This window comes from Gymnodraco acuticeps, unplaced genomic scaffold (assembly GCF_902827175.1).
Source record: "Gymnodraco acuticeps unplaced genomic scaffold, fGymAcu1.1, whole genome shotgun sequence".
Taxonomy (NCBI): Eukaryota; Metazoa; Chordata; class Actinopteri; order Perciformes; family Bathydraconidae; genus Gymnodraco; species Gymnodraco acuticeps.
The window spans coordinates 10,767-38,179 of record NW_022990636.1 but is presented as its reverse complement, the minus strand read 5'-3'; the positions used below and the strand labels follow the sequence as shown (position 1 = coordinate 38,179).

Sequence of the window (27,413 nt, the reverse complement as noted above, 5' to 3'; positions counted from 1 at the left end):
GTTCAACGTGTAAGAAGTAGAAAGTACAGGTATTTGAGTTCAACATGTAAGAAGTAGAAAGTACAGGTATTTGAGTTCAACGTGTAAGAAGTAGAAAGTACAGGTATTTGTGTTCAACGTGTAAGAAGTAGAAAGTACAGGTATTTGTGTTCAACATGTAAGAAGTAGAAAGTACAGGTATTTGAGTTCAACATGAGAGAAGTAGAAAGTACAGGTATTTGAGTTCAACATGTGAGAAGTAGAAAGTACAGGTATTTGAGTTCAACATGTAAGAAGTAGAAAGTACAGGTATTGGAGTTCAACATGTAAGAAGTAGAAAGTACAGGTATTTGAGTTCAACATGTAAGAAGTAGAAAGTACAGGTATTTGAGTTCAACATGAGAGAAGTAGAAAGTACAGGTATTTGAGTTCAACATGTAAGAAGTAGAAAGTACAAGTATTTGAGTTCAACATGTAAGAAGTAGAAAGTACAGGTATTTGAGTTCAACATGTAAGAAGTAGAAAGTACAGGTATTTGTGTTCAACGTGTAAGAAGTAGAAAGTACAGGTATTTGTGTTCAACGTGTAAGAAGTAGAAAGTACAGGTATTTGAGTTCAACATGTAAGAAGTAGAAAGTACAAGTATTTGAGTTCAACATGTAAGAAGTAGAAAGTACAGGTATTTGAGTTCAAACATGAGAGAAGTAGAAAGTACAGGTATTTGAGTTCAACATGTGAGAAGTAGAAAGTACAGGTATTTGAGTTCAACATGTAAGAAGTAGAAAGTACAGGTATTTGAGTTCAACATGTAAGAAGTAGAAAGTACAGGTATTGGAGTTCAACATGTAAGAAGTAGAAAGTACAGGTATTTGAGTTCAACATGTAAGAAGTAGAAAGTACAGGTATTTGAGTTCAACATGAGAGAAGTAGAAGTACAGGTATTTGAGTTCAACATGAGAGAAGTAGAAAGTACAGGTATTTGAGTTCAACATGAGAGAAGTAGAAAGTACAGGTATTTGAGTTCAACATGTAAGAAGTAGAAAGTACAGGTATTTGAGTTCAACATGTAAGAAGTAGAAAGTACAGGTATTTGAGTTCAACATGTAAGAAGTAGAAAGTACAGGTATTTGGGTTCAACATGTAAGAAGTAGAAAGTACAGGTATTTGAGTTCAACATGTAAGAAGTAGAAAGTACAGGTATTTGTGTTCAACATGTAAGAAGTAGAAAGTACAGGTATTTGAGTTCAACATGTGAGAAGTAGAAAGTACAGGTATTTGAGTTCAACATGTAAGAAGTAGAAAGTACAGGTATTTGAGTTCAACATGTAAGAAGTAGAAAGTACAGGTATTTGAGTTCAACATGTAAGAAGTAGAAAGTACAGGTATTGGAGTTCAACATGTAAGAAGTAGAAAGTACAGGTATTTGGGTTCAACATGTAAGAAGTAGAAAGTACAGGTATTTGAGTTCAACATGTAAGAAGTAGAAAGTACAGGTATTTGAGTTCAACATGAGAGAAGTAGAAAGTACAGGTATTTGAGTTCAACATGTAAGAAGTAGAAAGTACAGGTATTTGAGTTCAACATGTAAGAAGTAGAAAGTACAGGTATTTGGGTTCAACATGTAAGAAGTAGAAAGTACAGGTATTTGAGTTCAACATGTAAGAAGTAGAAAGTACAGGTATTTGTGTTCAACATGTAAGAAGTAGAAAGTACAGGTATTTGAGTTCAACATGTGAGAAGTAGAAAGTACAGGTATTTGAGTTCAACATGTAAGAAGTAGAAAGTACAGGTATTTGAGTTCAACATGTAAGAAGTAGAAAGTACAGGTATTTGTGTTCAACATGTAAGAAGTAGAAAGTACAGGTATTTGGGTTCAACATGTAAGAAGTAGAAAGTACAGGTATTTGAGTTCAACATGTAAGAAGTAGAAAGTACAGGTATTTGAGTTCAACATGTAAGAAGTAGAAAGTACAGGTATTTGTGTTCAACATGTAAGAAGTAGAAAGTACAGGTATTTGAGTTCAACATGTAAGAAGTAGAAAGTACAGGTATTTGAGTTCAACATGTAAGAAGTAGAAAGTACAGGTATTTGAGTTCAACATGTAAGAAGTAGAAAGTACAGGTATTTGTGTTCAACATGTAAGAAGTAGAAAGTACAGGTATTTGGGTTCAACATGTAAGAAGTAGAAAATACAGGTATTTGAGTTCAACATGTGAGAAGTAGAAAATACAGGTATTTGAGTTCAACATGTAAGAAGTAGAAAGTACAGGTATTTGAGTTCAACATGTAAGAAGTAGAAAGTACAGGTATTTGTGTTCAACATGTAAGAAGTAGAAAGTACAGGTATTTGTGTTCAACATGTAAGAAGTAGAAAGTACAGGTATTTGTGTTCAACATGTAAGAAGTAGAAAATACAGGTATTTGAGTTCAACATGTAAGAAGTAGAAAGTACAGGTATTTGTGTTCAACATGTGAGAAGTAGAAAGTACAGGTATTTGGGTTCAACATGTAAGAAGTAGAAAGTACACGTATTTGGGTTCAACATGTAAGAAGTAGAAAGTACACGTATTTGAGTTCAACATGTAAGAAGTAGAAAGTACAGGTATTTGGGTTCAACATGTAAGAAGTAGAAAGTACAGGTATTTGGGTTCAACATGTAAGAAGTAGAAAGTACAGGTATTTGAGTTCAACATGTGAGAAGTAGAAAGTACAGGTATTTGGGTTCAACATGTAAGAAGTAGAAAGTACAGGTATTTGAGTTCAACATGTATTAAGTAGAAAGTACAGGTATTTGAGTTCAACATGTAAGAAGTAGAAAGTACAGGTATTTGTGTTCAACATGTAAGAAGTAGAAAGTACAGGTATTTGAGTTCAACATGTAAGAAGTAGAAAGTACACGTATTTGAGTTCAACATGTAAGAAGTAGAAAGTACAGGTATTTGGGTTCAACATGTAAGAAGTAGAAAGTACAGGTATTTGAGTTCAACATGTAAGCAGTGTGCGAAAAAGTACACGTCCCACCGTCCGGGACGTGTTATTTACAATATCGGACAAGTAGATCTTTCAATTGACTTGTCCGGCGGACAAGTGACGTTTTTCGCCCTGATTTATTGACAAATTATTGATACATTCAGTTTACAAAAGGCAGAACTCATTCGCAAATTGTACGTGTCCGCCATTGTTCGTTTAGAAGTGTTAGTTTCGGTTCTGCTTGTCGATTCCTAAGGAAATGCATCTCGCCGCTTTCTGTACAGTTAGACGGGGCGGGGCGGGAAGTGTAGCACAGTGGCCGGGTTGGGAAGCAAAACACGGTTCCGAGTAGGAACAAATAACAATTGTCCGGTACCGGGATTAATAAGAGTTGTGAGGACAGGAGGCGAGGCCGAGCCCCGCGGACTGCAGCTCTCTCTATGCTACGTATCAGCTGATCGCTGCACGGTGCAGCTCAGCGTCTCTCTCTCTCTTTCTACACACAGCGGATCCGCTGCCCGTTTAACAGCCTCATCTTTGTCAAACTTTCTTATGTTCTTTCTCTAACACGTAATGAATGTTATTAAGCGTTTTAGCTCCTTTGTTGTTAATATTGACCGCCATTTCCTTTATGAAGTGAAGCAGCCTCCCTGTCTGTGTCCTCGCGCTGTCCTCACATCCCTGGACCCCCAGACTCGGAGGAGCATAGGGATGTCAGTATTGTTTATGAAGCAGGGTATAGAAAGTACATTATTGAATTGAAAATACTATTTATTTACTTTTACAAACAGTGAGCAGCTGGGCAGCTGCAGCATGTGTATTGCAGGACATGTGTAAGCGTGCAAGCGTCTTTGAGTTGTAGAAAAGCGCTAGGCCTATAGGCTATACATCTAATGTGTCATTATTATTATTATTATTATTAGGTTATGTCCTATGTGTTGGACATGTGTGGTTGGACTTTGTCTCACAGGCAGGTTGCAGTGTAACATCAGAGGAGACTGGGCCAATTGTACATTCTCAAACTGCACCACTTAGAACTAACTAAACAATGCAGAGATTATTTTTATATAATTGTATTCAATAACCGTAAGAAGTTCAACAGTATGAAGTGATTTGTAAATAGGAATACAGATTTGACTTAATGTTTTCATAAATATATTTTTCTCCCAGTTTGACTTATTTTTACCCTCTCAAAGAACCGGAATTGAGAACCGACAATAACCGGAATCGAAAACCAGAACCAGAATCGTTCAAATCCAAACGATACCCAACCCTATGTGTGATGCAGTAAAATCTTACCGCTGACTTACGTTAACGGTGTCGGTAAAACCGTGGGAAAATGTCAAATACGATGACGAAGAAGAAGATTCCAGTGGCCCCAATTTTTGTCCATTCTGGACAAGTGAAAAATGTATTCGGACAAGTACATTGCCAAACTCACTTGTCCATGGACAAGTACTCTCTAAAAACTTTTTCTCACACTGGTAAGAAGTAGAAAGTACACGTATTTGAGTTCAACATGTAAGAAGTAGAAAGTACAGGTATTTGGGTTCAACATGTAAGAAGTAGAAAGTACAGGTATTTGAGTTCAACATGTAAGAAGTAGAAAGTACAGGTATTTGAGTTCAACATGTAAGAAGTAGAAAGTACAGGTATTTGTGTTCAACATGTGAGAAGTAGAAAGTACAGGTATTTGAGTTCAACATGTAAGAAGTAGAAAGTACAGGTATTTGAGTTCAACATGTAAGAAGTAGAAAGTACAGGTATTTGGGTTCAACATGTAAGAAGTAGAAAGTACAGGTATTTGAGTTCAACATGTAAGAAGTAGAAAGTACAGGTATTTGGGTTCAACATGTAAGAAGTAGAAAGTACAGGTATTTGGGTTCAACATGTAAGAAGTAGAAAGTTCAGGTATTTGAGTTCAACATGTAAGAAGTAGAAAGTACAGGTATTTGAGTTCAACATGTAAGAAGTAGAAAGTACAGGTATTTGAGTTCAACATGTAAGAAGTAGAAAGTACAGGTATTTGAGTTCAACATGTGAGAAGTAGAAAGTACAGGTATTTGAGTTCAACATGTGAGAAGTAGAAAGTACAGGTATTTGAGTTCAACATGTAAGAAGTCAAAGTAAAAAGTAGTCAGAAAAATAAGTAGTGGCCCGCAGTGTGATAAAACGTTTTTAGAGAGTACTTGTCCATGGACAAGTGAGTTTGGTAATGTACTTGTCCGAATACATTTTTCACTTGTCCAGAATGGACAAAAATTGGGGCCACTGGAATCTTCTTCTTCGCCATCGTATTTTACATTTTCCCACGTTTTTTACGACACCACTAACGTAAGTGAGCGGTAAGATTTTACTGCATCACACATAGGTATATGTGGTATATAGGGTATCGTTTGGATTTTAACGATTCCGGTTCTGCTTTTCGATTCCGGTTATTTTTGGTTCTCGATTCCGGTTCTTTGAGAGGATAAAAATAAGTCCCATGACAAACTGGGAGAAAAATATATTTATGAAAACATTAAGTCAAATCTGTATTCCTATTTACAAATCACTTCATACTGTTGCATTTCGTTACGGTTATTGAATAAAATGCATTGTTTAGTTAGTTCTAAGTGGTGCAGTTTGAGAATGTACAATTGGCCCAGTCTCCTCTGATGTTACACTGCAACCTGCCTGCAGCGGCGTAGCTGTGGGTGGGCCCGGGTGGGCCTGGGCCCACCCACATGCACGTCTGGCCCACCCACAGCCAATCAGTGCTTCATAGCGCAGAGCCGGGAAGCCCAGAAGGAAGTGCCACAAACTGCAGTTCATCTAGTGGCCGCCAGGGGATGGATGCAGAAAGGAGCCATTCCCATAGACCCCCATGTTAACATGCCCAACTTTACAGCAGAAATAAACATGTTTCTAGCCTGGATCCAATAAAACTTATTCTGGATAGAGTTAGATTCCACCTTCATGACAATGGAATAGGGAGTGCATTTTTTTACCGTGAGTTTTTATAGTAAGTAAAGTAACTTTTGCCGTGAGTGAATGAAAGTATTATTTCTTCTTGAGGTCTGCAGTTTAGCGTGTACACATTTGCTGAATATGAAAACACTCAGTGTGTGCCCACTGTGCGACTGTCAGGGATAAACAACCTGTGCCCCGATATATGTTGTATGTATTATTGCTACACAAACATTACATTGCAGTTTCGCCAACTCCGTTTAAGAGATCTCTCCCCGTCTGTGTGCGAGGGGGCGGGGCAGTTTACACACACACACACCACACACACACACACACACACACACCACACACACACACACACACACACACACACACACACACACACACCCACACACACACACACACACACACACACACACACACACCACACACAACACACACACACACACACACACCACACACACAACACACACACACACACACACACACACACACACACACACACACACCACACACACACACACACACACACACACACACACACACACACACACACACACACACACACACACACACACACACACACACACACACACACACACCACACACACACACACACACACACACACGGAGGAGAGAACGCGCTCCGAGGTGTGGTTAAACTATAGCCGTGTCGATGTGGACAATGCTCGTTACCAAAAGTGGAATAAGTGTTCAGCATGTGAGGGCGGTAACACGAGCAATGTGTCTAAACATTTATCAAAGTGCTCCACATCCAGACGGAGGAATGCACCGGGTTCCACTGTCTCTCTAGCAGCTCTGTAGCTCCATCCAGAGGAACGTTTCCCCGTCAGGTTTTCCCCGTCGGCCCAACTTTACAGCAGAAATAAACATGTTTCTAGCCTGGATCCAATAAAACTTATTCTGGATAGAGTTAGATTCCACCTTCATGACAATGGAATAGGGAGTGCATTTTTTTTACCGTGAGTTTTTATAGTAAGTAAAGTAACTTTTGCCGTGAGTGAATGAAAGTATTATTTCTTCTTGAGGTCTGCAGTTTAGCGTGTACACATTTGCTGAATATGAAAACACTCAGTGTGTGCCCACTGTGCGACTGTCAGGGATAAACAACCTGTGCCCCGATATATGTTGTATGTATTATTGCTACACAAACATTACATTGCAGTTTCGCCAACTCCGTTTAAGAGATCTCTCCCCGTCTGTGTGCGAGGGGGCGGGGCAGTTTACACACACACACACACACACACACACACACACACACACACACACACACACACACACACACACACACACACACACACACACACACACACACACACACACACACACACACACACACACACACACACACACACACACACACACACACACACACACACACACACACACACACACACACCACACACACACACACACACACACACCACACACACACACACACACACACCACACACACACACACACACACACACACACACACACACACACACACACACACACACACACGGAGGAGAGAACGCGCTCCGAGGTGTGGTTAAACTATAGCCGTGTCGATGTGGACAATGCTCGTTACCAAAAGTGGAATAAGTGTTCAGCATGTGAGGGCGGTAACACGAGCAATGTGTCTAAACATTTATCAAAGTGCTCCACATCCAGACGGAGGAATGCACCGGGTTCCACTGTCTCTCTAGCAGCTCTGTAGCTCCATCCAGAGGAACGTTTCCCCGTCAGGTGTTCTGTATGCTAGCAGCAGCACACAGAGTTAACTCATGATACAAACATGGGTTAATGATTAGAGGAAACTGAGTTATTTACTTTGTTAAAGTTTCAGCTATTCTGTTCACAGTTCTGTCATCACATTATTCAATACGATTTGTTAAAACATTGTTGTTTCTTTTGATGTGAAATATTATGTATTTAATTGAAATAAAAAGCAATGTTAGTTTTGTTCACAATTTGTTTAGTTAGTTTACCTTATTTTTTTCTCCAAAAGAACCGATAAGAGTAATGTTAAAGGACCGGATCGATAAGACATAGAGATAGACATAGAGAGACTTTATTGTCATTTCAACCAGACACAGAGTGTACTATTAAAACGACATGTCGCTACTGGCTGACAGGAACAGGACAATAGAAAAACTTGCTAAAATTGTACATATAAATAAATAATAGTGACGTGGTGCTGATAAAATTAAAGATAAAGTGTGCGTTTAAAATATAAAGACTTACATATAAATAAAATAGACATACTATATAACAAGTGCTCTTTACACAGCGTAATGTAATCTCTGTGTCACTGGTCGACTTGCTGTTCAGCAGTCTGATGGCTTGGGGGAAAAAGCTATTGCAGAATCTGGCTGTTCTGCTCTTAATGCTGCGGAACCTCTTGCCGGAGGGCAGCAGGGAGAACAGAGCATGGTGAGGATGAGGGGGGTCTTTCAACATGTTCTGGGCTTTTGTCAGGGAGCGTTTCTGAGTCTCTGATGGGAGCAGTGGCGGCGGGTCATTAGGGGCAGGTGGGGCACAGCCCCACCTAGTGTCAGAAGAAAGTATTACAAATAATGATTACAAAAAAATACTAAAAAATAAATAAAAAAACATATAAAATATATTTTAAGGTAATGTTTAATAATCTGATTCGTCTGTACATTTCTGTTTTAGTCTGTGTTCTTCTAATTAGTGTCTAGAGTGCCGTTTTGAGCTGTTTAGAGCCATGTGGGACAAAACCCGATTCTGCCCCTCCCTCTCACAGTCTAAGTGAACGGTGATTGTAAAAACTACACTGCGCATGCTCAGAGTATTTTTCTATTTAATGTGTGTGGCAAAAAAATAATGACCGTAGGGGCATAGTGCTCCCATCCCCACCATACGTCATCGCACATAATTCAGAATTGATTGGCTGTAAGTACTCACGTGTGCAGTGCTGCGAAACGTCACGTGTAGTTTGAAGAGGAGACGAGAGAGCAGCATATAGCTAACATCACCAGCGATTAAAAGAAGTAAAAAACTGAAAGAAAATGAATGAAGTTGACCATTTACTGGAGCACACATTTGAGACACTTAGTCTCGGAGAGAAACTGGAGGTAAAGCGCCTCGGTGCCCACCATCCACCGGATTTCCAAATGGTCCAGACTGCGGGCAAAGTTAAACGTGGGTTTAACGCTGAGTGGTTTGCTAAAAAGAAATGGCTAACGGCGAGCATCCAGAAGAATTCCCTCTTTTGCTTTCCTTGCCTGCTTTTTGGTGGAGATCAAGGTACTTGGTCGAGGACAGGTTACAAGGACTTAAAGCATCTTTCGGAGAGGACAATTAAGCATGAGAGCAGCAACAGTCATTTGGAAAATGCCGTAAAATTGGGATTACTTGGAAGGGTGAATGTTGCAGCTCAGATTGACAGCGCCTACAGACGCGGCATTGATTCTCATAATAGGAAGGTGGAAGAAAACAGGTACGTGCTTGGTCGGATCATCACCTGTATTAAACTGTGTGGGAAATGTGAGACAGCACTGCGGGGCCACAACGAGTCGGCGGACTCTCTGAATCCAGGGATATTCAGGTCAATTTTCGAGACAATGTGTGAGGGCGATTCCAGGCTTCAACGGCACTACGAAGCTCAGCTTGTTTTCAAAGGGACATCAAGCACCATACAGAATGAACTCTTGGACTGCATGTATGATGTGTACAGGGAGGAAATAGCCAAGCAAGTGGACAACACATCATTTGTTGCCGTTCAGGCCGACGAGACAACCGATGTCTCCTGTAAATCGCAAATGGTGATTGTGCTGCGATACATTATGCCTGACCTCACAGTTACAAAGCGTTTTTTGGAGTTTGTGGAAGTAAAGGACAAAACTGGTGTAGGTCTCTCTAACAGCATCAAGGCTGTTCTGGAACCCCTGAAGCTGAAAGAAAAGCTAATCGCTCAGACCTATGACGGGGCGGCCGTCATGAGCGGTAACGTGCGCGGGGTACAGACGGTGATGAAGGAGACGTACCCAAACGCTCAGTTTGTTCACTGCTACGCCCACCAACTGAACCTGACCCTGCAGCAACTGTGTTCAGCAAGGATGAGCATCCTGAAGGTGTTTTTTCTCCGGTGCTCCAAAACGTGTTGCAGCTCTTGCAGAGGCAACACAGAGACGCATCCCACGGCCACCGGCTGTGAGATGGAACTTTAAAAGCAGAACTGTGAACGCGGTTTGGGAGACCCGAGATGCACTACTTCAGTGTATGAAGCATATACGCGCACAACCAGGATGGGATGCGGTCACCATAAGTGAGGCATACGGCCTGTCAAAGAAACTGCGGGACGGAGCATTTATGCAGCTCCTGGAGTTTTTTTCGTTGCTTATGCCAGAAGTGGATGTTCTATACAACACTGCAAAAACGAAGCATCGATGCACCTGGGATCAACAGCGCGCTCTGCCGTTTCAAGGAAAATGTTCAGAAAATGAGGCAGAAAACTGATGCATTGGCCGCCACTGCTCATGATGGAACAGACGAGCCAGGCCGACGAGTCAGCAGCACAGCGCCGGTGATGAAGGAGGCTTGTGACACAGTCATCTCACAGGTGGAACAGAGGTTCTCACAGAGTGACCATTTGATCGCTGCAAAGCTTGTTGACAGCTCATTCTTCCCACAGCATGTCCTGTCATTTCCTACACCTGAGCTTGACTGCGCCGTGAAACTGTGGCCTGCGTTGGGAAACAAGGAGAAGTTGAAGTCTGAGCTGACCACGCTCTACCGCCACAGTGAGCTTCACACTGGAAACACTGCCCTGTCTCTGTTGAAATCCATTCACGAGAACAACTTGGAGGAAACGTTTGCTGAGACTGTTATTTTGGTCAAAATAATAGTGACAACTCCGATGACGACATCCGAGTCAGAGAGGAACTTTTCCACCCTCAAAAGGATAAAGACTTTCACTCGCAACACCATGGGACAGCCGCGACTTAACGCATTGGCCATGCTTTCAATTGAAAGCCAGTTGATCCAGCAACTACAGGACTTCATCCCCAAAGTGATAGACACATTCTGTCAGAGGAAGGACCGCCGTGCCGCTTTTCTTTTCAAGTGAGCCTTCAGCTTTGGTAAGTTCATTTATGTCATATATTTTGTTGATCTTCTGTGTTTTGCCTCTGCTGGATCGATTGATATTGTGACCTCGATGATGAGTGTCTGTGTTTTCCTTATATTTACAGTCTATGGTGTTTTAATGCTAAAGCATTACGGTTGTTGTTATTGTTAAGAATTACTTTGTGATGGTGACCTTTACTCCATGTATGAAGGTGCATTACTATGACATCCCCACGCTGTGTACGTAAATGTATGCGCTCACAGTGTTGCTCCTGTGGTCTTCAGTATGTAATTTGACACTCCCCCTCTCTCTCTCCTCCCCCCCCTCTCTCTGTCCCCCCTCTCTCTCTCCTCCCGCTCTCTGTCCCCCCCCCTCTCTCTCTCTCTCTCTCTCCCCCGACCTCTTTCTGCCCCCCCAGTTTTGTACACCTAGAAACGCCACTGGATGGGAGGGAGAGACACTCCGATGATCTGCTCTGCTGTCCTGACCACTCTCTGCAGAGACTTCCAGTCTTTGGCGTTGCAGTCTCTCGACCAGATGGAGATGTCAGCACGCTCTCTATGGTTCCTCTGTAGAACGTGGTGAGGATGGGAGGGGGGAGCTGCGCAGGAAGTGTAGGCGCTGCTGTGCCTTCTTAAATAGTGATGTCGTGTGAGTGGACCAGGTCAGACTGCTTGTGATATGCACCCCCAGGAACTTGGTGCTGCCTGTAGTCTTCACTGTTGTGCCGTTGATGTGGAGTGGTGGGTGACAGTGCTTTTTGTTCCTGAAGTCGACAATGATCTCTTTTGTTTTATCGACATTCAGGATCAGGTTGTTGGTGTTACACCAGTCTGTCAGATGTTTCACCTCCTCCCTGTAGGCCTGTTCGTTGTTGTCCCTGATGAGTCCCACCACTGTTGTATCGTCCGCATACTTTATGATGTGGTTGGTACTGAACCTGGAGCATAAAGCGCTATCGATAAAAGTAGTAGTACCGTTAAAGCCTTAACGATACCCATCCCTATGTGGATGTCAGTTTTACACACATTCTGAGGCCGCCGTGCCTATGTTTTTGTTTTCACTGCTAATTTATGCTTATGTTCTATTAGTGCAGGGGTGGCCAACCCGCGGCTCTCGAGCCACATGCGGCTCTTTGCCTAGTTTCATGCGGCTCTTCAGTTCATATCGAATTGTATATGTGTGAGTTTGGGGGAGAGCCACTGACTCCTGACTAGTGTTGTACGGTGTACCGATACTTGAAAGGTACCGCGATTCCCTGCCGTTAAAAACGTTACTAATCCTCCGTTTCATTAGTATCGATACTTTAAGAATGACGGGGGAAAGTACTCCGGTGAGAAAGCGCCGTTTAATAAGAGCCGTGTATGATCAGCGCTCTGCTTCCATTCCCTGCACTGCAGCCGTGCCTGCAGTCCCGCCCCTCTCAAGCACGCTCTAAGTCCCTCCCCTCTCAAGCACGCTCTAAGTCCCTCCCCTCTCTCATGCACCCGCTAGCTGCCAGAGCATGTGAGAAAACGAGAAGCATGGCTGCAAGTGGGAGTGCAACTGCCGCTGCGCCTCGGCTTGTTGACAAAAAAGACGCCAGAAGCGACATTTGGAAGTATTTTAGCTATATCTCTGACAGTGAGGGCAAGCCTACGGACACCACGAGGCCCGTCTGTAAGAAATGTATTAATTTTATTTAATACGAATTATTGTCATTTATTTTATTTATTGTTCTCATTGTTTAAAAGTTTGTGTTATGGTTCTGGTGTGAAATAAAGCACGATAATTACATTTAAGACTGTTTCCCTTTTTTTAAGAAAAGTATCGAAAAAGAATCGGAATCGCAATTCTTGACTTGGTATCGAAAACAAAATGTTGGTATCGTGACAACACTAGCTAGCTACTCCTGACAGTTAAACCTGATATTTAGTAGGTCTGTTAAGTATTGAATGCTGATAATTCTGACGTAATTTGGCCGGTCAAAGTTGTTTGGGCTCGGATAAAATCGCTCCGTTACTTTCGTTTCGTCCCGTGTTACTTTCGTCCCGGCTCTCCCTACGTGTGTATGTGTGGTGTCAGGAGTCAGTATGAGAGGATGACAGCGTGTCTAATTTTGATGTGGCCCAAGAGCCAATCACAATAATACCTGTGATGCTGTGAACCAATCACCTTTGAGGGGGGGAAACCTATAGTTGATTAAACACTATCCAGTGTTTCCCCTACCATTGTCTTGGAGGGGCGCTGCACCCCGCCAACGGAGCCCCGCGCCCCCCCTGGAATTCAAGGTGTTTCAAAAATATATATAATTATTATTTTTTATTATATACATAGCACCAAATTGCAAATAATCTATAACTACTGTCACTTTTCACATTGAACATGTGCTCTTTTATTAAATAAACTAAACGCTTTCATTTTAAGTTGTGAGTTTATTGTTTTTGACCCTAAGAAACACTGATGCATTAATCAATACCAATAATCCACAGCTCCTCTCTCTGCTCCAGAGGATTTAAAAAATATATATCCCAATGCCACAAAAATGCATCAGTGACGTGGTTGAAATCTTGTCTCCAGAAAACAAAAAACTGAAACAAGCGGTATCAGTGACTGTGTGTTTGATGTGGCTCTTTGCAGTAAAATAGAAAAAAATTGGCTCTTAACCTCTGACTGGTTGGCCACCCCTGTATTAGTGCATTAAAAAATCATTAAAATCATTAATGAAGTTTCAGCTCAGACCCCACGCTTAATATGTCTCCCCCTGGCCCACCTACATTTCTCCAGGCCCACCCACACAATAATTCCTGGATACGCCACTGCCTGCCTGTGAGACAGAGTCCAACCACACATGTCCAACACATAGGCCTAATAATAATAATAATAATACATTATATTTATAGCCTATAGGCCTAGCGCTTTTCTACAACTCAAAGACGCTTGCACGCTTACACATGTCCTGCAACACACAGCTGCAGCTGCCCAGCTGCTCACTGTTTGTAAAAGTAAATAAATAGTATTTTCATTTCAATAATGTACTTTCTATACCCTGCTTCATAAACAATACTGACATCCCTGTGCTCCTCCGAGTCTGGGGGTCCGGGGATGTGAGGACAGCGCGAGGACACAGACAGGGAGGCTGCTTTACTTCATAAAGGAAATGGCGTCAATATTAACAACACAGGAGCTAAAACGCTTAATAACCTTCATTACGAGAGAGAGAGAGAACATAAGAAAGGTTGACAAAGATGAGGCTGTTAAACGGGCAGCGGATCTGCTGTGTGTAGAGAGAGAGAGCGAGAGAGAGAGAGACGCTGAGCTGCACCGTGCAGCGATCAGCTGATCCGGAGCATAGAAAGAGAGAGAGCTGCGGTCCGCGGGGCTCGGCCTCCCGTCCTCACAACTCTTATTAATCCCGGTACCGGACAATTGTTATTTGTTCCTACTCTGAACCGAGTTTTGCTTCCCAACCCTGCCACTGTGCTACACGTCGTTCTTATTATAAATCCATGGTCCCGCCCCGGTTTAACAGTACAGAAAGCGGCGAGATGCATTTTCTTAGGAAGCAGATCCGAAACTAACATTTCTAAACGAACAATGGCGGACACGGACAATTTGCGAATGACTTCTGCCTTTTGTAAACTGAATGTATCAATCTTTTGTCAATAAATGAGGGCGAAAAACGTCACTTATTTCAATTGACGTGTGTGTGTGTGTGTGTGTGTGTGTGTGTGCGTGCGTGTGTCTCACCTGTGTGCCTCTGGTCGGGGGGCCGCTCAGGGGGAGGGGCTTCACTGAACTCTGTGTTGCAGAGGTCTCTGTTGCAGCAGCAGAACCTGTAGCTTTCAGTCTGGATGTGAGAGGGTGTCGCTGTTACCAGGCAACGGTCGCCATTACACTCCTGCTGGTCCTCAGCGTTAGGCCAGCAGCCTGGGACACAGGAAGCAGGTCTTAAAACTCTATTTACACTAAATTAATCAGGAACTAGACTAGGGATCGACCGATATGGCTTTTTCAAGACCGATAATTAGTAATCAAGGAGACCGATCAATCAATGTTTATTTTATTTGTAATGTTTATTTATATAGCCCAATATCACAAGTTACATTTGTCTCAGTGGTCTTCACAGTGTGTACAGAATATCAGTATGACAATACGACACCCTCTGTCCTTAGACCCTCTGTCCTTAGACCCTCTGTCCTCAGACCCTCTGTCCTCAGACCCTCTGTCCTCAGACCCTCTGTCCTCAGACCCTCTGTCCTTAGACCCTCTGTCCTTAGACCCTCACATCGTACAAGGAAAAACTTCCGGAGAAAACCCACAGTTTAAAGGGAAAAATGGGAGAAACCTCAGGGAGAGCAACAGAGGAGGGATCCCTCTCCCAGGACGGACAGACGTGCAATAGATGCCGTGTGTAAATTGAAAAGATAATACATTTGCAACATAGGTAGTCCAAATGTTTGGAAATGCATGTGTGTATAATAGGAAGATGAATCCACGAGGATATCCATCCAGGACCTATGATCCAGGACCACAGCCACGACTCAAGATCCAGGGCTCGCGATGCAGGACACAGGACCGCAGGATCATCCATGACTCCGGATCTCGGCGTATATAGACACCAAAAAGAAAGACATTTGGGGAAGCTGGGTTAATGGGAACATGAGAGTACACAGGTATAGACAGAGAGAAGGAAGAAGTAAGATATCCCCCGACAAACTAAGCCTATATCAGCAAAACTAGGGGCTGAATCTAATCAGCCCTAACTATAAGCTTTATCAAAAAGGAAGGTCTTAAGCGCACTCTTAAAAACGGATAGGGTGTCTGCCGCCCGAACACAAACTGGAATCTGATTCCACAAATGTGGAGCTTGATAAGAAAAGGCTCTGGCTCCCATTGTACTTTTAGAGACTCTAGGAACAACCAACAACCCTGCATTCTTGGAACGCAATGCCCTAGTAGGACAGTAGGGTATAATGAGTTCTTTAAGGTAAGATGGCGCCTGCCCATTAAGGGCTTTGTAGGCGAGAAGAAGAATTTTAAATTCTATCCTGTGTTCTATAGGGAGCCAGTGTAAGGCAGCCAGAACAGGAGTAATGTGGTCCCTTTTCCTAACTCTGGTTAGTACACAAGCTGCAGCATTTTGAATCAGCTGAAGCCACTTGACTGACTTCTTGGTACACCCTGATAATAAAGAGTTACAATAATCCAGCCTTGAAGTAACAAATGCATGGACTAGTTTCTCTGCATCGTTTTGAGGCAAGATATGCCTGATCTTTGCAATGTTACGTAGATGGAAGTAGGCGGTCCTTGAAATTGATTTTATGTGGGCGTTAAAGGATAAATCCTGATCAAATATAACACCAAGATTCCTTACAGTCTCACTGGAGGCCAAATTAATGCCATCCATAGTTAGTATATCTTTAGATAATTTGTTTCGTAGATTCTTCGGGCCAAGTACAATAACTTCAGTTTTGGTCGTGTTTAACATCAAAAAGTTTAAGGTCATCCACGTTTTTAAATCCTTAAGGCAGTCTTGAATTTTATTTAGATGATTAATTTCATCAGGCTTGATTGATAAATATAGTTGAGTATCATCCGCATAACAATGAAAGTTTACAGAGTGATTCCTTATAATATTGCCTAACGGAAGCATATATAATGTGAACAAAATAGGTCCGAGCACTGAGCCCTGTGGCACTCCATGGCTAACTTTGGTTTGCGTGGAAGATTCATCGTTGACACGTACAAACTGAGAGCGTTCAGATAGATAGGACCTAAACCAGTCTAAAGCAGTTCCCTGTATGCCAACTAAGTGCTCTAGTCTTTGCAATAGGATATCATGGTCGATAGTATCAAATGCAGCACTGAGATCGAGCAAAACAAGAATAGAGACACGTCCCTTGTCAGAGGCTATTAGAATGTCATTTGTGACTTTAACCAGAGCTGTCTCTGTGCTATGATGTGTTCTAAAGCCAGACTGAAAATCTTCAAATAAATCATTGTTTTTTAAGTAATCACACAACTGTTTTGCGACCGCTTTCTCAAGAATTTTTGAGAGCAACGGAAGATTGGAAATAGGTCTATAGTTGGCTAAAACCTCTGGATCGAGGTTGTGCTTTTTAAGAAGCGGTTTTATCACTGCTACTTTGAATGATTGTGGAACATAGCCTGATAATAAAGACATATTCATAATATTTAATAAATAAGTGCTAATTAATGGAAAAACTTCCTTCAACAGCTTAGTTGGAATTGGGTCTAACATACACGTTGATGGTTTAGAAGAGAGAATCATTGAATTTAATTGTTCAAGGTTTATGGCTGAAAAGCATTCTAGTTTACTATCTAGTGTAATATTAGAACTTACGTGTCCGGGAGCTGTTGATAACACTATACTGGTCAAAGGCAAGAGGTCATTCATTTTGTTTCTAAGAGTAACAATGTTATCGTTAAAAAAGCACATAAAATCATTACTACTGAGTGCTATGGGAATAGAAGGCTCAATCGAGCTGTGGCTTTCTGTCAGCCTGGCTACAGTGCTGAAAAGAAATCTTGCATTATTCTTATTCTCATCTATTAATGAAGAGTAGTAGGCTGCTCTCGCTTTACGCAGTGCTTTCTTATATTCATTGAGAGTAATATGCCAAATTAAACGAGATTCTTCAAGTTTAGTGGAACGCCATATCCTTTCAAGTTGTCTCGACTTTTGCTTTATTTTGCGGGTTTGGGCATTATGCCATGGAGCTAATCTATGTTGTTTTATTTTCTTCTTTTTCAAAGGAGCAACAGAGTCTAATTTTATTCGCAGCGCATCTGTAGCACTATCAACAACATGATCAATTTGGGGTGGTGTACATTTTGTATACGTTTCCTCCCTTACATGCAGACATGCTATCGAGTTAAGTATTGGTGGAATCTCTTCCTTCAATTTGGCTATAGCACTAACAGATAGGTTTCTGCTGCAGGAGCTTTTGACTAATGCTTTGTAGTCTCGTAACAGTACTTCAAAAGTTACTAAGAAATGGTCGGATAAAGCAGGATTATGCGGTTCGACTAATAGTTTCTCAATTTCAATACCATAAGTCAGAACAAGGTCGAGAGTGTGATTATAGCAGTGGGTTGGTTTATTTACACTCTGACAGAAACCAACAGAATCTAATATAGAGTTAAATGCAACAGTAAGGCTATTCTTATCATCGTCAACATGAATATTAAAGTCACCTACGATAATTACTTTATCTGTTTTAAGAACCAAAGTTGATAAAAACTCAGAGAATTCAGATAAGAATTCTGAATAAGGACCTGGTGCACGGTACACTGTAACAAATAAGATTGGCTGCAAAGTTTTCCAGGTCGGATGCGTAAGACTAAAAACGAGACTTTCAAAGGAGGTATAATTTAATTTTGGTTTAGTATTGATAAGTAAACTTGAGTCAAAGATGGCTGCAACTCCACCTCCTCGGCCCGTGCCTCGGGCAATATGAGTATTGATATGGCTGGGTGGAGTGGCCTCATTTATGCTGACATATTCTTCATGTCTCAACCAAGTTTCAGTGAGACAGCATATATCAATATTATAATCTGATATTAAATCATTTACCAATATTGCTTTAGATGCTAGAGATCTTATGTTTAAGAGACCACATTTAATATTCCTGTTTTGTTGCACTGTAGTAGTTGTTACATTTACTTTGATTAAGTTATTATGTATGACACCTCTATTAGGTTTTACCTTAACTTGTCCTTGGGCAGACACACACACCGCTAATATTGGGTATTTTATTGGGTTCGGGATTCCTATGGATGACTGCCTAGGAGAGAGCGCAGAGAAGACTGCGTAAGACTGCGACTCCGCCTCCTGGTCTCAACTCCAGTTTGTCATGGATTAAGTCCACAAAGCCCTGAAATGAGATTTGCACCTTCCAAAGTAGGATGAATGCCGTCTCTCTTAATCAGACCAGCTTTTCCCCAGAAGGCTGTCCAATTATTTACGAAGCCCACATTGTTTGCTGGGCACCACCAAGACAACCAGCGCTGAAATGATGACATGCGGCTATACATGTCATCATTGATTAGATTGGGGAGGGGACCAGAGAAGATTACGGTGTACGACATTGTTTTAGCATAACTACACACCGACTCCAATCGATAACCGATATTTGAAACCGATATACATTTGCAGTAAAATCAGAAAATCTTGGTGTCAACATGTAGAATAACACAAACTCCAACACAACTTCTTTGAAATGCATTTAAGCATATATTATGTTTAATGAACTTTTAAATATGTTACAACTGGTTTCCTCTGTGCCCTTTTCTTTAGTGCAGCCATCTGCAATGAGTTAGAGAGACAGAGAGTTAAAAGTGGGGCTGCAGGCTGACATGCTTAACTAACAATAATGCTTAATTTATTATATCAAAATAATGGCTGTCTATCTAGCATACAATCCCAATAAGCAGCTAGCAACTGTAAAACACTAGTGCTAGCTAATGTTGTTAGTCTAGGAGCCTCACTTCTAATATGTTGCTAAACATTAGCTTGATACATGTTGGCTAGCTAATGAGCTTCACATATCAACCTGAAAAACTGCGAGGCTTCACTCGCAGCCCCCCCCGCCGCACCACAGTGACTCCACTGCGAGACGCTGCACGCACCCCCAACTCTGACTGACTTCCCGCGTCCCTGTGTAACTGATATAATTGGATCATAAGATCGTGGTGTTTTTGCAACTTCGGCTTTCAACTGACTTACCTTCGAAACACATGTATGGCTCTGCCGCTCAGCGCTGCTGCTCGCTTCTGTCTGCGTTCTTTCACTCCTGCCTGTAATCTGAGAAGGTCCCGGCTCTCTGGCTCCCGCCTGGAAAATCTTCAGTGTTCATTGACACTTCAGTAATAGCCTATCAGATAGCGCTGTGGGCGGGACATTGCTCGTGTACACAGAGTGGTGACTGCAGCCAGAGAAACGGCCGCATCAGAGCCGAAGTTTTATCGGCAATTTGATTAAAAAAAGGCCGATACCGATAATCGGTCAAATGCGGAATATCGGCCCCGATAATCGGAAGAGTCTCAGGCTCTCTTCAGATTCTAGAGGTATAAGTATCATCACTGAGTGATCAGAACTCAGGGCAGTGAAGGCAAACCCAGACAACACACAACGTAGCTTTACTGAGCCAAAACGGCAAATATGTCTTACCTTTGCTGTTTTCTGACCAAAAGTTCTGATCAATGGCATTACAATGATAAAAACACTGCTGAAGGTTAGTCCAATGTGTCTGTGTCACTTTGAAATGATTTCTGATAAGCCATCAGCATATTTATAAGCCTAGTTTTAGCTCAGGGTTTAACAGGTTAAGACTCGTTGGAACTCTTTGGGACTTTTTAAAGGCTGTTTAAGACTCTATACATCTCTGTGTGTGTGTGTGTGTGTGTGTGTGTGTGTGTGTGTGTGTGTGTGTGTGTGTGTGTGTGTGTGTGTGTGTGTGTGGTTTTATCACCTTGCCCCTCCAGATGTATTTCCCCATCTGGTCTCTTTTGCCACACTCCATAGCAGCGGGATCCGTGGATGCAGCGCACCGTGCCGTTCTCCTGCACCTCTCCTCGCTCATTGGCTGCCGTGCTGTGAGGCTCCAACGCCTGCGGCTGCTCCGTGAAGGCACACTCTCTGACCTGGAGACCTGAACACACATGTAATAACACACACCTGTAGACCTGAACACACTCTCTGGCCCCCACCTGGAGACCTGAACACACACACACATGTAGACCTGAACACACACATGTAGACCTGAACACACACATGTAGACCTGAACACACATACATGTAGACCTGAACACACACACATGTAGACCTGAACACACTCTCTGGCCCCCACCTGGAGACCTGAACACACACACATGTAGACCTGAACACACACATGTAGACCTGAACACACACATGTAGACATGAACACACACACATGTAGACATGAACACACACACACACACATGTAGACCTGAACACACACATGTAGACCTGAACACACACATGTAGACCTGAACACACTCTCTGGCCCCCACCTGGAGACCTGAACACACACACATGTAGACCTGAACACACACATGTAGACCTGAACACACACACATGTAGACCTGAACACACACACATGTAGACCTGAACACACACACATGTATACCTGAACACACACATGTAGACCTGAACACACATGTAGACCTGAACACACACACATGTAGCCCTGAACACACTCTCTGGCCCCCACCTGGAGACCTGAACACACACACATGTAGACCTGAACACACACATGTAGACCTGAACACACACACATGTAGACCTGAACACACACACATGTAGACCTGAACACACACACATGTAGACCTGAACACATTCTCTGGCCCCCACCTGGAGACCTGAACACACACACATGTAGACCTGAACACACACATGTAGACCTGAACACACACACATGTAGACCTGAACACACACATGTAGACCTGAACACACACATGTAGACATGAACACACACACATGTAGACCTGAACACACACATGTAGACCTGAACACACACACATGTAGACCTGAACACACACATGTAGACCTGAACACACATGTAGATCTGAACACACACACATGTAGACCTGAACACACACATGTAGACATGAACACACACACATGTAGACCTGAACACACACATGTAGACATGAACACACACACATGTAGACCTGAACACACACATGTAGACATGAACACACACACACACACACACACATGTAGACCTGAACACACACATGTAGACATGAACACACACACATGTAGACATGAACACACACACACACACACACACACACACACACACACACATGTAGACCTGAACACACACACATGTAGACCTGAACACACACACATGTAGACATGAACACACACACACACACATGTAGACCTGAACACACACACATGTAGACATGAACACACACATGTAGACCTGAACACACACATGTAGACCTGAACACACACATGTAGACCTGAACACACATGTAGACCTGAACACACATGTAGACATGAACACACACACACGTAGACATGAACACACACACATGTAGACCTGAACACACACATGTAGACCTGAACACACACATGTAGACCTGAACACACATGTAGACCTGAACACACATGTAGACATGAACACACACATGTAGACATGAACACACACATGTAGACCTGAACACACACATGTAGACCTGAACACACACATGTAGACCTGAACACACACATGTAGACCTGAACACACATGTAGACCTGAACACACATGTAGACATGAACACACACATGTAGACCTGAACACACACATGTAGACATGAACACACACATGTAGACCTGAACACACATGTAGACCTGAACACACATGTAGACCTGAACACACACACATGTAGACCTGAACACACATGTAGACCTGAACACACACATGTAGACATGAACACACACATGTAGACCTGAACACACATGTAGACCTGAACACACACACATGTAGACCTGAACACACACATGTAGACATGAACACACACATGTAGACCTGAACACACATGTAGACATGAACACACACACATGTAGACCTGAACACACATGTAGACCTGAACACACACACATGTAGACCTGAACACACATGTAGACCTGAACACACACACATGTAGACATGAACACACACACATGTAGACCTGAACACACACATGTAGACCTGAACACACACACATGTAGACATGAACACACCACATGTAGACCTGAACACACATGTAGACCTGAACACACATGTAGACCTGAAAACACACACATTAGACATGAACACACACACATGTAGACCTGAACACACATGTAGACCTGAACACACATGTAGACATGAACACACACATGTAGACCTGAACACACACATGTAGACCTGAACACACACATGTAGACATGAACACACACATGTAGACCTGAACACACATGTAGACCTGAACACACATGTAGACCTGAACACACATGTAGACCTGAACACACACATGTAGACCTGAACACACACATGTAGACATGAACACACACATGTAGACCTGAACACACACATGTAGACCTGAACACACACACATGGGTTTCCGCTAGGATTTTTTCTCGCCGGTCAAATGTCCGGGCAGAATTTATTTTACCGGACACATTTGAAACTTACCGGTCACGTTTCAATAATAATAGTAAGAGTTGTGTAGCAGAGTTTCCGTTAGCAGGTCATTACCGGACTCTGAGCAGATATGCTTCAGTTTAAAACTCAGTTCACAGGGCTCATTTTTATATTGCTTCAGTTTATAATCGTAACAGATCGAAAAATTCAGATCCATTTTTCAATAAATGATTCCACCAACAACAAACAACATAAATATTACATTCAAACAAACTACTTGTAGTAGATAACGTACATTATTCAAAAGTTTACATTAACTTTGAATAATAACACGGGAGAAACGGATCCTCTCTTTTCCCCTCTCCCTCTCTCTCTCCTGACAGCCCGTCAGTTTCTCATGCAGCTCCTGCAGCTCGCTAAACAGAGGGCGGGGCTTCAGGTGATCATGCAGAGCTGCGTGTCTCGGTCAGACTCAGCAGCTGATCTGATCTCTCGCGTGTCTGGTTACACTTCACTCGCGTTTATGTCCATATCGATCAGATCCAGCTCTCCTGATCGTTCTTTATAGAGAGCACCGATCAAACTATTAAGAGTGAATATCGGCCGATAATGACCGGCGGCTGATCTATCGGAGCATCCCTAATTATTACCAGACATTTTTGACCGGCAGGTTTTGAATTTACCGGTTTTTAATAAATTTTACCAGCTAAAAACCGGTAATTACCGGCTAACGGAAACCTTGATGTAGACATGAACACACACACATGTAGACCTGAACACACATGTAGACATGAACACACACACATGTAGACCTGAACACACATGTAGACATGAACACACACAGGTAGACCTGAACACACATGTAGACATGAACACACACACATGTAGACCTGAACACACACAGGTAGACCTGAACACACATGTAGACATGAACACACACACATGTAGACCTGAACACACACATGTAGACCTGAACACACATGTAGACATGAACACACACACATGTAGACCTGAACACACACATGTAGACCTGAACACACATGTAGACATGAACACACACACATGTAGACCTGAACACACACATGTAGACATGAACACACACATGTAGACCTGAACACACACACATGTAGACATGAACACACACACATGTAGACCTGAACACACATGTAGACCTGAACACACACATGTAGACCTGAACACACACACATGTAGACCTGAACACACACACATGTAGACATGAACACACACACATGTAGACATGAACACACACACACACACATGTAGACCTGAACACACACATGTAGACATGAACACACACACACATGTAGACCTGAACACACACATGTAGACATGAACACACACACATGTAGACATGAACACACACACATGTAGACATGAACACACACATGTAGACCTGAACACACACACACATATAGACATGAACACACACACACACATGTAGACCTGAACACACACATGTAGACCTGAACACACACATGTAGACCTGAACACACACACATGTAGACATGAACACACACATGTAGACATGAACACACACACATGTAGACATGAACACACACATGTAGACCTGAACACACACATGTAGACCTGAACACACACACATGTAGACATGAACACACACATGTAGACCTGAACACACACATGTAGACCTGAACACACACACATGTAGACATGAACACACACATGTAGACATGAACACACACACATGTAGACATGAACACACACACATGTAGACATGAACACACACACATGTAGACATGAACACACACACATGTAGACATGAACACACACACATGTAGACATGAACACACACACATGTAGACATGAAAGAATCATTCAGGAAAGCCAGTGGAAGGAACACTCGACACATATCATGAAAATCTGCTGCTGAGATTAACATGTGGTCACTGTGAGGAGACACTGTCTGTTTAGTCTGCTGTAACTAACACACACACACACACCACACACACACACACACACACACACACACACACACACACACACACACACACACACACACACACACACACACACACACACACACACACACACACACACAATGAGAGGAAGGTGGAATGTGTGCTTCCTCGTCTTATCAAGCACATCACAACAAAACACAAAAACGGACAGACTGGCTGACGACAGTGTGTGTGTGTGTGTGTGTGTGTGTGTGTGTGTGTGTGTGTGTGTGTGTGTGTGTGTGTCATGAGTTAATTGCAGTAGTGATTCATTTTGATCTGTGTTCCTGTAACACACCCATAGATTTCCTTCCATAGTACAATACATACTTTTTTCTTTAACCTTAATATAACTAGGCAGAAAGCTAAACTAGAATAACGGCCCGTCCACACACAGGCATGAACAAAATCTTGAAAAATCTTGATGCTGGGCGTGTCTGAAGCTTGGCAATGTTTTGCGACCAACAACCAATCACATGAATCTCCCGCCCCCGGCATACAAAGCAATAGCAATGTTAAAACGAAGTAAACTGGATATAAACTCCCCAAACAGACGAAAACCTACCAGTTTCCCCCACTGTCTCTGCCACCTCCCTCCGGTTTGTATCCCGGTAATAGTCTGGTCGTAAAGAACCGGGTGATTTGCTACCGTAATTTCTCCTTTGGAATATGAGGAAATGAACTGCGGTCTGGCTCTCCCAGCTTGCACGCGGTTTGATTGGCTAGCGCTTGTACTGGCGGGATTTGCATAAATGGGATTTGATTGGCTGATGCCAGCTTCGAAAGCATCGGGAGCATCAAAAGTTGAACATTGCTCAACTTTTGATGCTCACGATGCTTGCAAAGCCATGCTGCGCTCCCCACAATGCAGTTCGGCGAAGATTCAAAATCTTCTACGTCACCCCATTCAAATGAATGGGCGAATCTTTGAAAGATTTTTTTCATGCCTGTGTGTGGACGGGCCGTAACGGTTTCCTTCTAACTCAGTGCTTGTGCTAAGCTAGGCTAGCAGTTTACCTCTGCCTCAGTGCTTGATGCTAAGCTAAACTAACAGTTTCCCTCTGCTTCTAGTGTTTGTGCTAAGCTAGGCTAGCAGTTTACCTCTGCCTCAGTGCTTGATGCTAAGCTAAACTAACAGTTTCCCTCTGCTTCTAGTGTTTGTGCTAAGCTAGGCTAGCAGTTTCCCTCTGCTTCTAGTGTTTGTGCTAAGCTAGGCTTACAGTTTCCCTCTGCTTCTAGTGTTTGTGCTAAGCTAGGCTAGCAGTTTCCCTCTGCTTCTAGTGTTTGTGCTAAGCTAGGCTAGCAGTTTCCCTCTGCTTCTAGTGTTTGTGCTAAGCTAGGCTAGCAGTTTCCCTCTGCTTCTAGTGTTTGTGCTAAGCTAGGCTAGCAGTTTCCCTCTGCTTCTAGGGTTTGTGCTAAGCTAGGCTAGCAGTTTCCCTCTGCTTCTAGTGTTTGTGCTAAGCTAGGCTAGCAGTTTCCCTCTGCTTCTAGTGTTTGTGCTAATTTAGGCTAACAGTTTCCCTCTGCTTCTAGTGTTTGTGCTAAGCTAGGCTAACAGTTTCCCTATGCTTTTAGTGTTCGTGCTAAGCTAGGCTAACAGTTTCCCTATGTCGAAGTGCTGCTTGATGCTAAGCTAGCTGAATGAGTGTGTTGTGATGATATGAAGAAGTGTCTGAACTGACCGATGGCAGCAGGAAGAAGCAGGAAACACACTGCTAACACGGAGGCCATGTTAGATCCTCAGGTTTAATGGCTGCTGACTTCACTCCTCCACGGCATCTCTGATCCAGGTGAGACCTGAAGTAAACACACCTTTAAACAGAAACACAGGAAACATCAGAGACTGGAGAGGAGCAGTGTGTTAGCCACTTAGCGACTGGTCTGACACACAGAGGTCTTTAATGTCCGTCCGTATTATAACCAATCAGATTCCTTTATACATGCTGCATTCTATGGGATTAGTTTTGTATCATAAAGATAAAGCAACACTTTCTCAGAATAAAGCAAAACTATGAGTTTAAAAGAAAAAAAAACTGAGTCAAGCAAAATAAAATACATTTAAAAAATAAAACTATAAGTTGCAAACAAATCATTTGTGTAATCATGTAAACTATAAGTATTTTTTCATTTGTTTTAACATAGGTTTTTGTTTGCAGTTCTTGTTTCTTCTTTCTCAATGGTCAGACTTTTGCTCTCGCTGCAGCTCTCTCTTTTGCGCTCCCTCAGTTAGTGGGAATGCTGTGAACAGCATTCCCACTAACTGTTATTCTACGGACATCGCAGAAACTCCGTTCAAACATCAAAACGTTCAGCTC

At 42.5% G+C, this 27,413-nt stretch overlaps 1 protein-coding gene across 4 annotated transcripts in view; it reads right to left on the bottom strand.

The window, feature by feature from the left end:
• The window catches only part of LOC117554725 (bone morphogenetic protein receptor type-2-like), a 55,732-nt gene extending 28,713 nt beyond the window's left edge, over positions 1-27,019 (bottom strand). For 3 of the 4 annotated variants that reach the window (XM_034229214.1, XM_034229212.1, XM_034229216.1), the window contains exons 1-3: positions 26,781-27,018; positions 20,474-20,653; positions 14,727-14,906 (exon numbers count right to left, since the gene is read on the bottom strand). In XM_034229214.1, the coding sequence (XP_034085105.1) occupies positions 14,727-14,906; positions 20,474-20,653; positions 26,781-26,829 (409 nt within the window). In that variant the 5' untranslated portion in view covers positions 26,830-27,018. Of the gene's footprint in view, positions 1-14,726; positions 14,907-20,473; positions 20,654-26,780 lie in introns of all 4 variants that reach the window. The other variant, XM_034229215.1, reaches the window with a different exon arrangement.
• Positions 27,020-27,413: the final 394 nt, after the last annotated feature.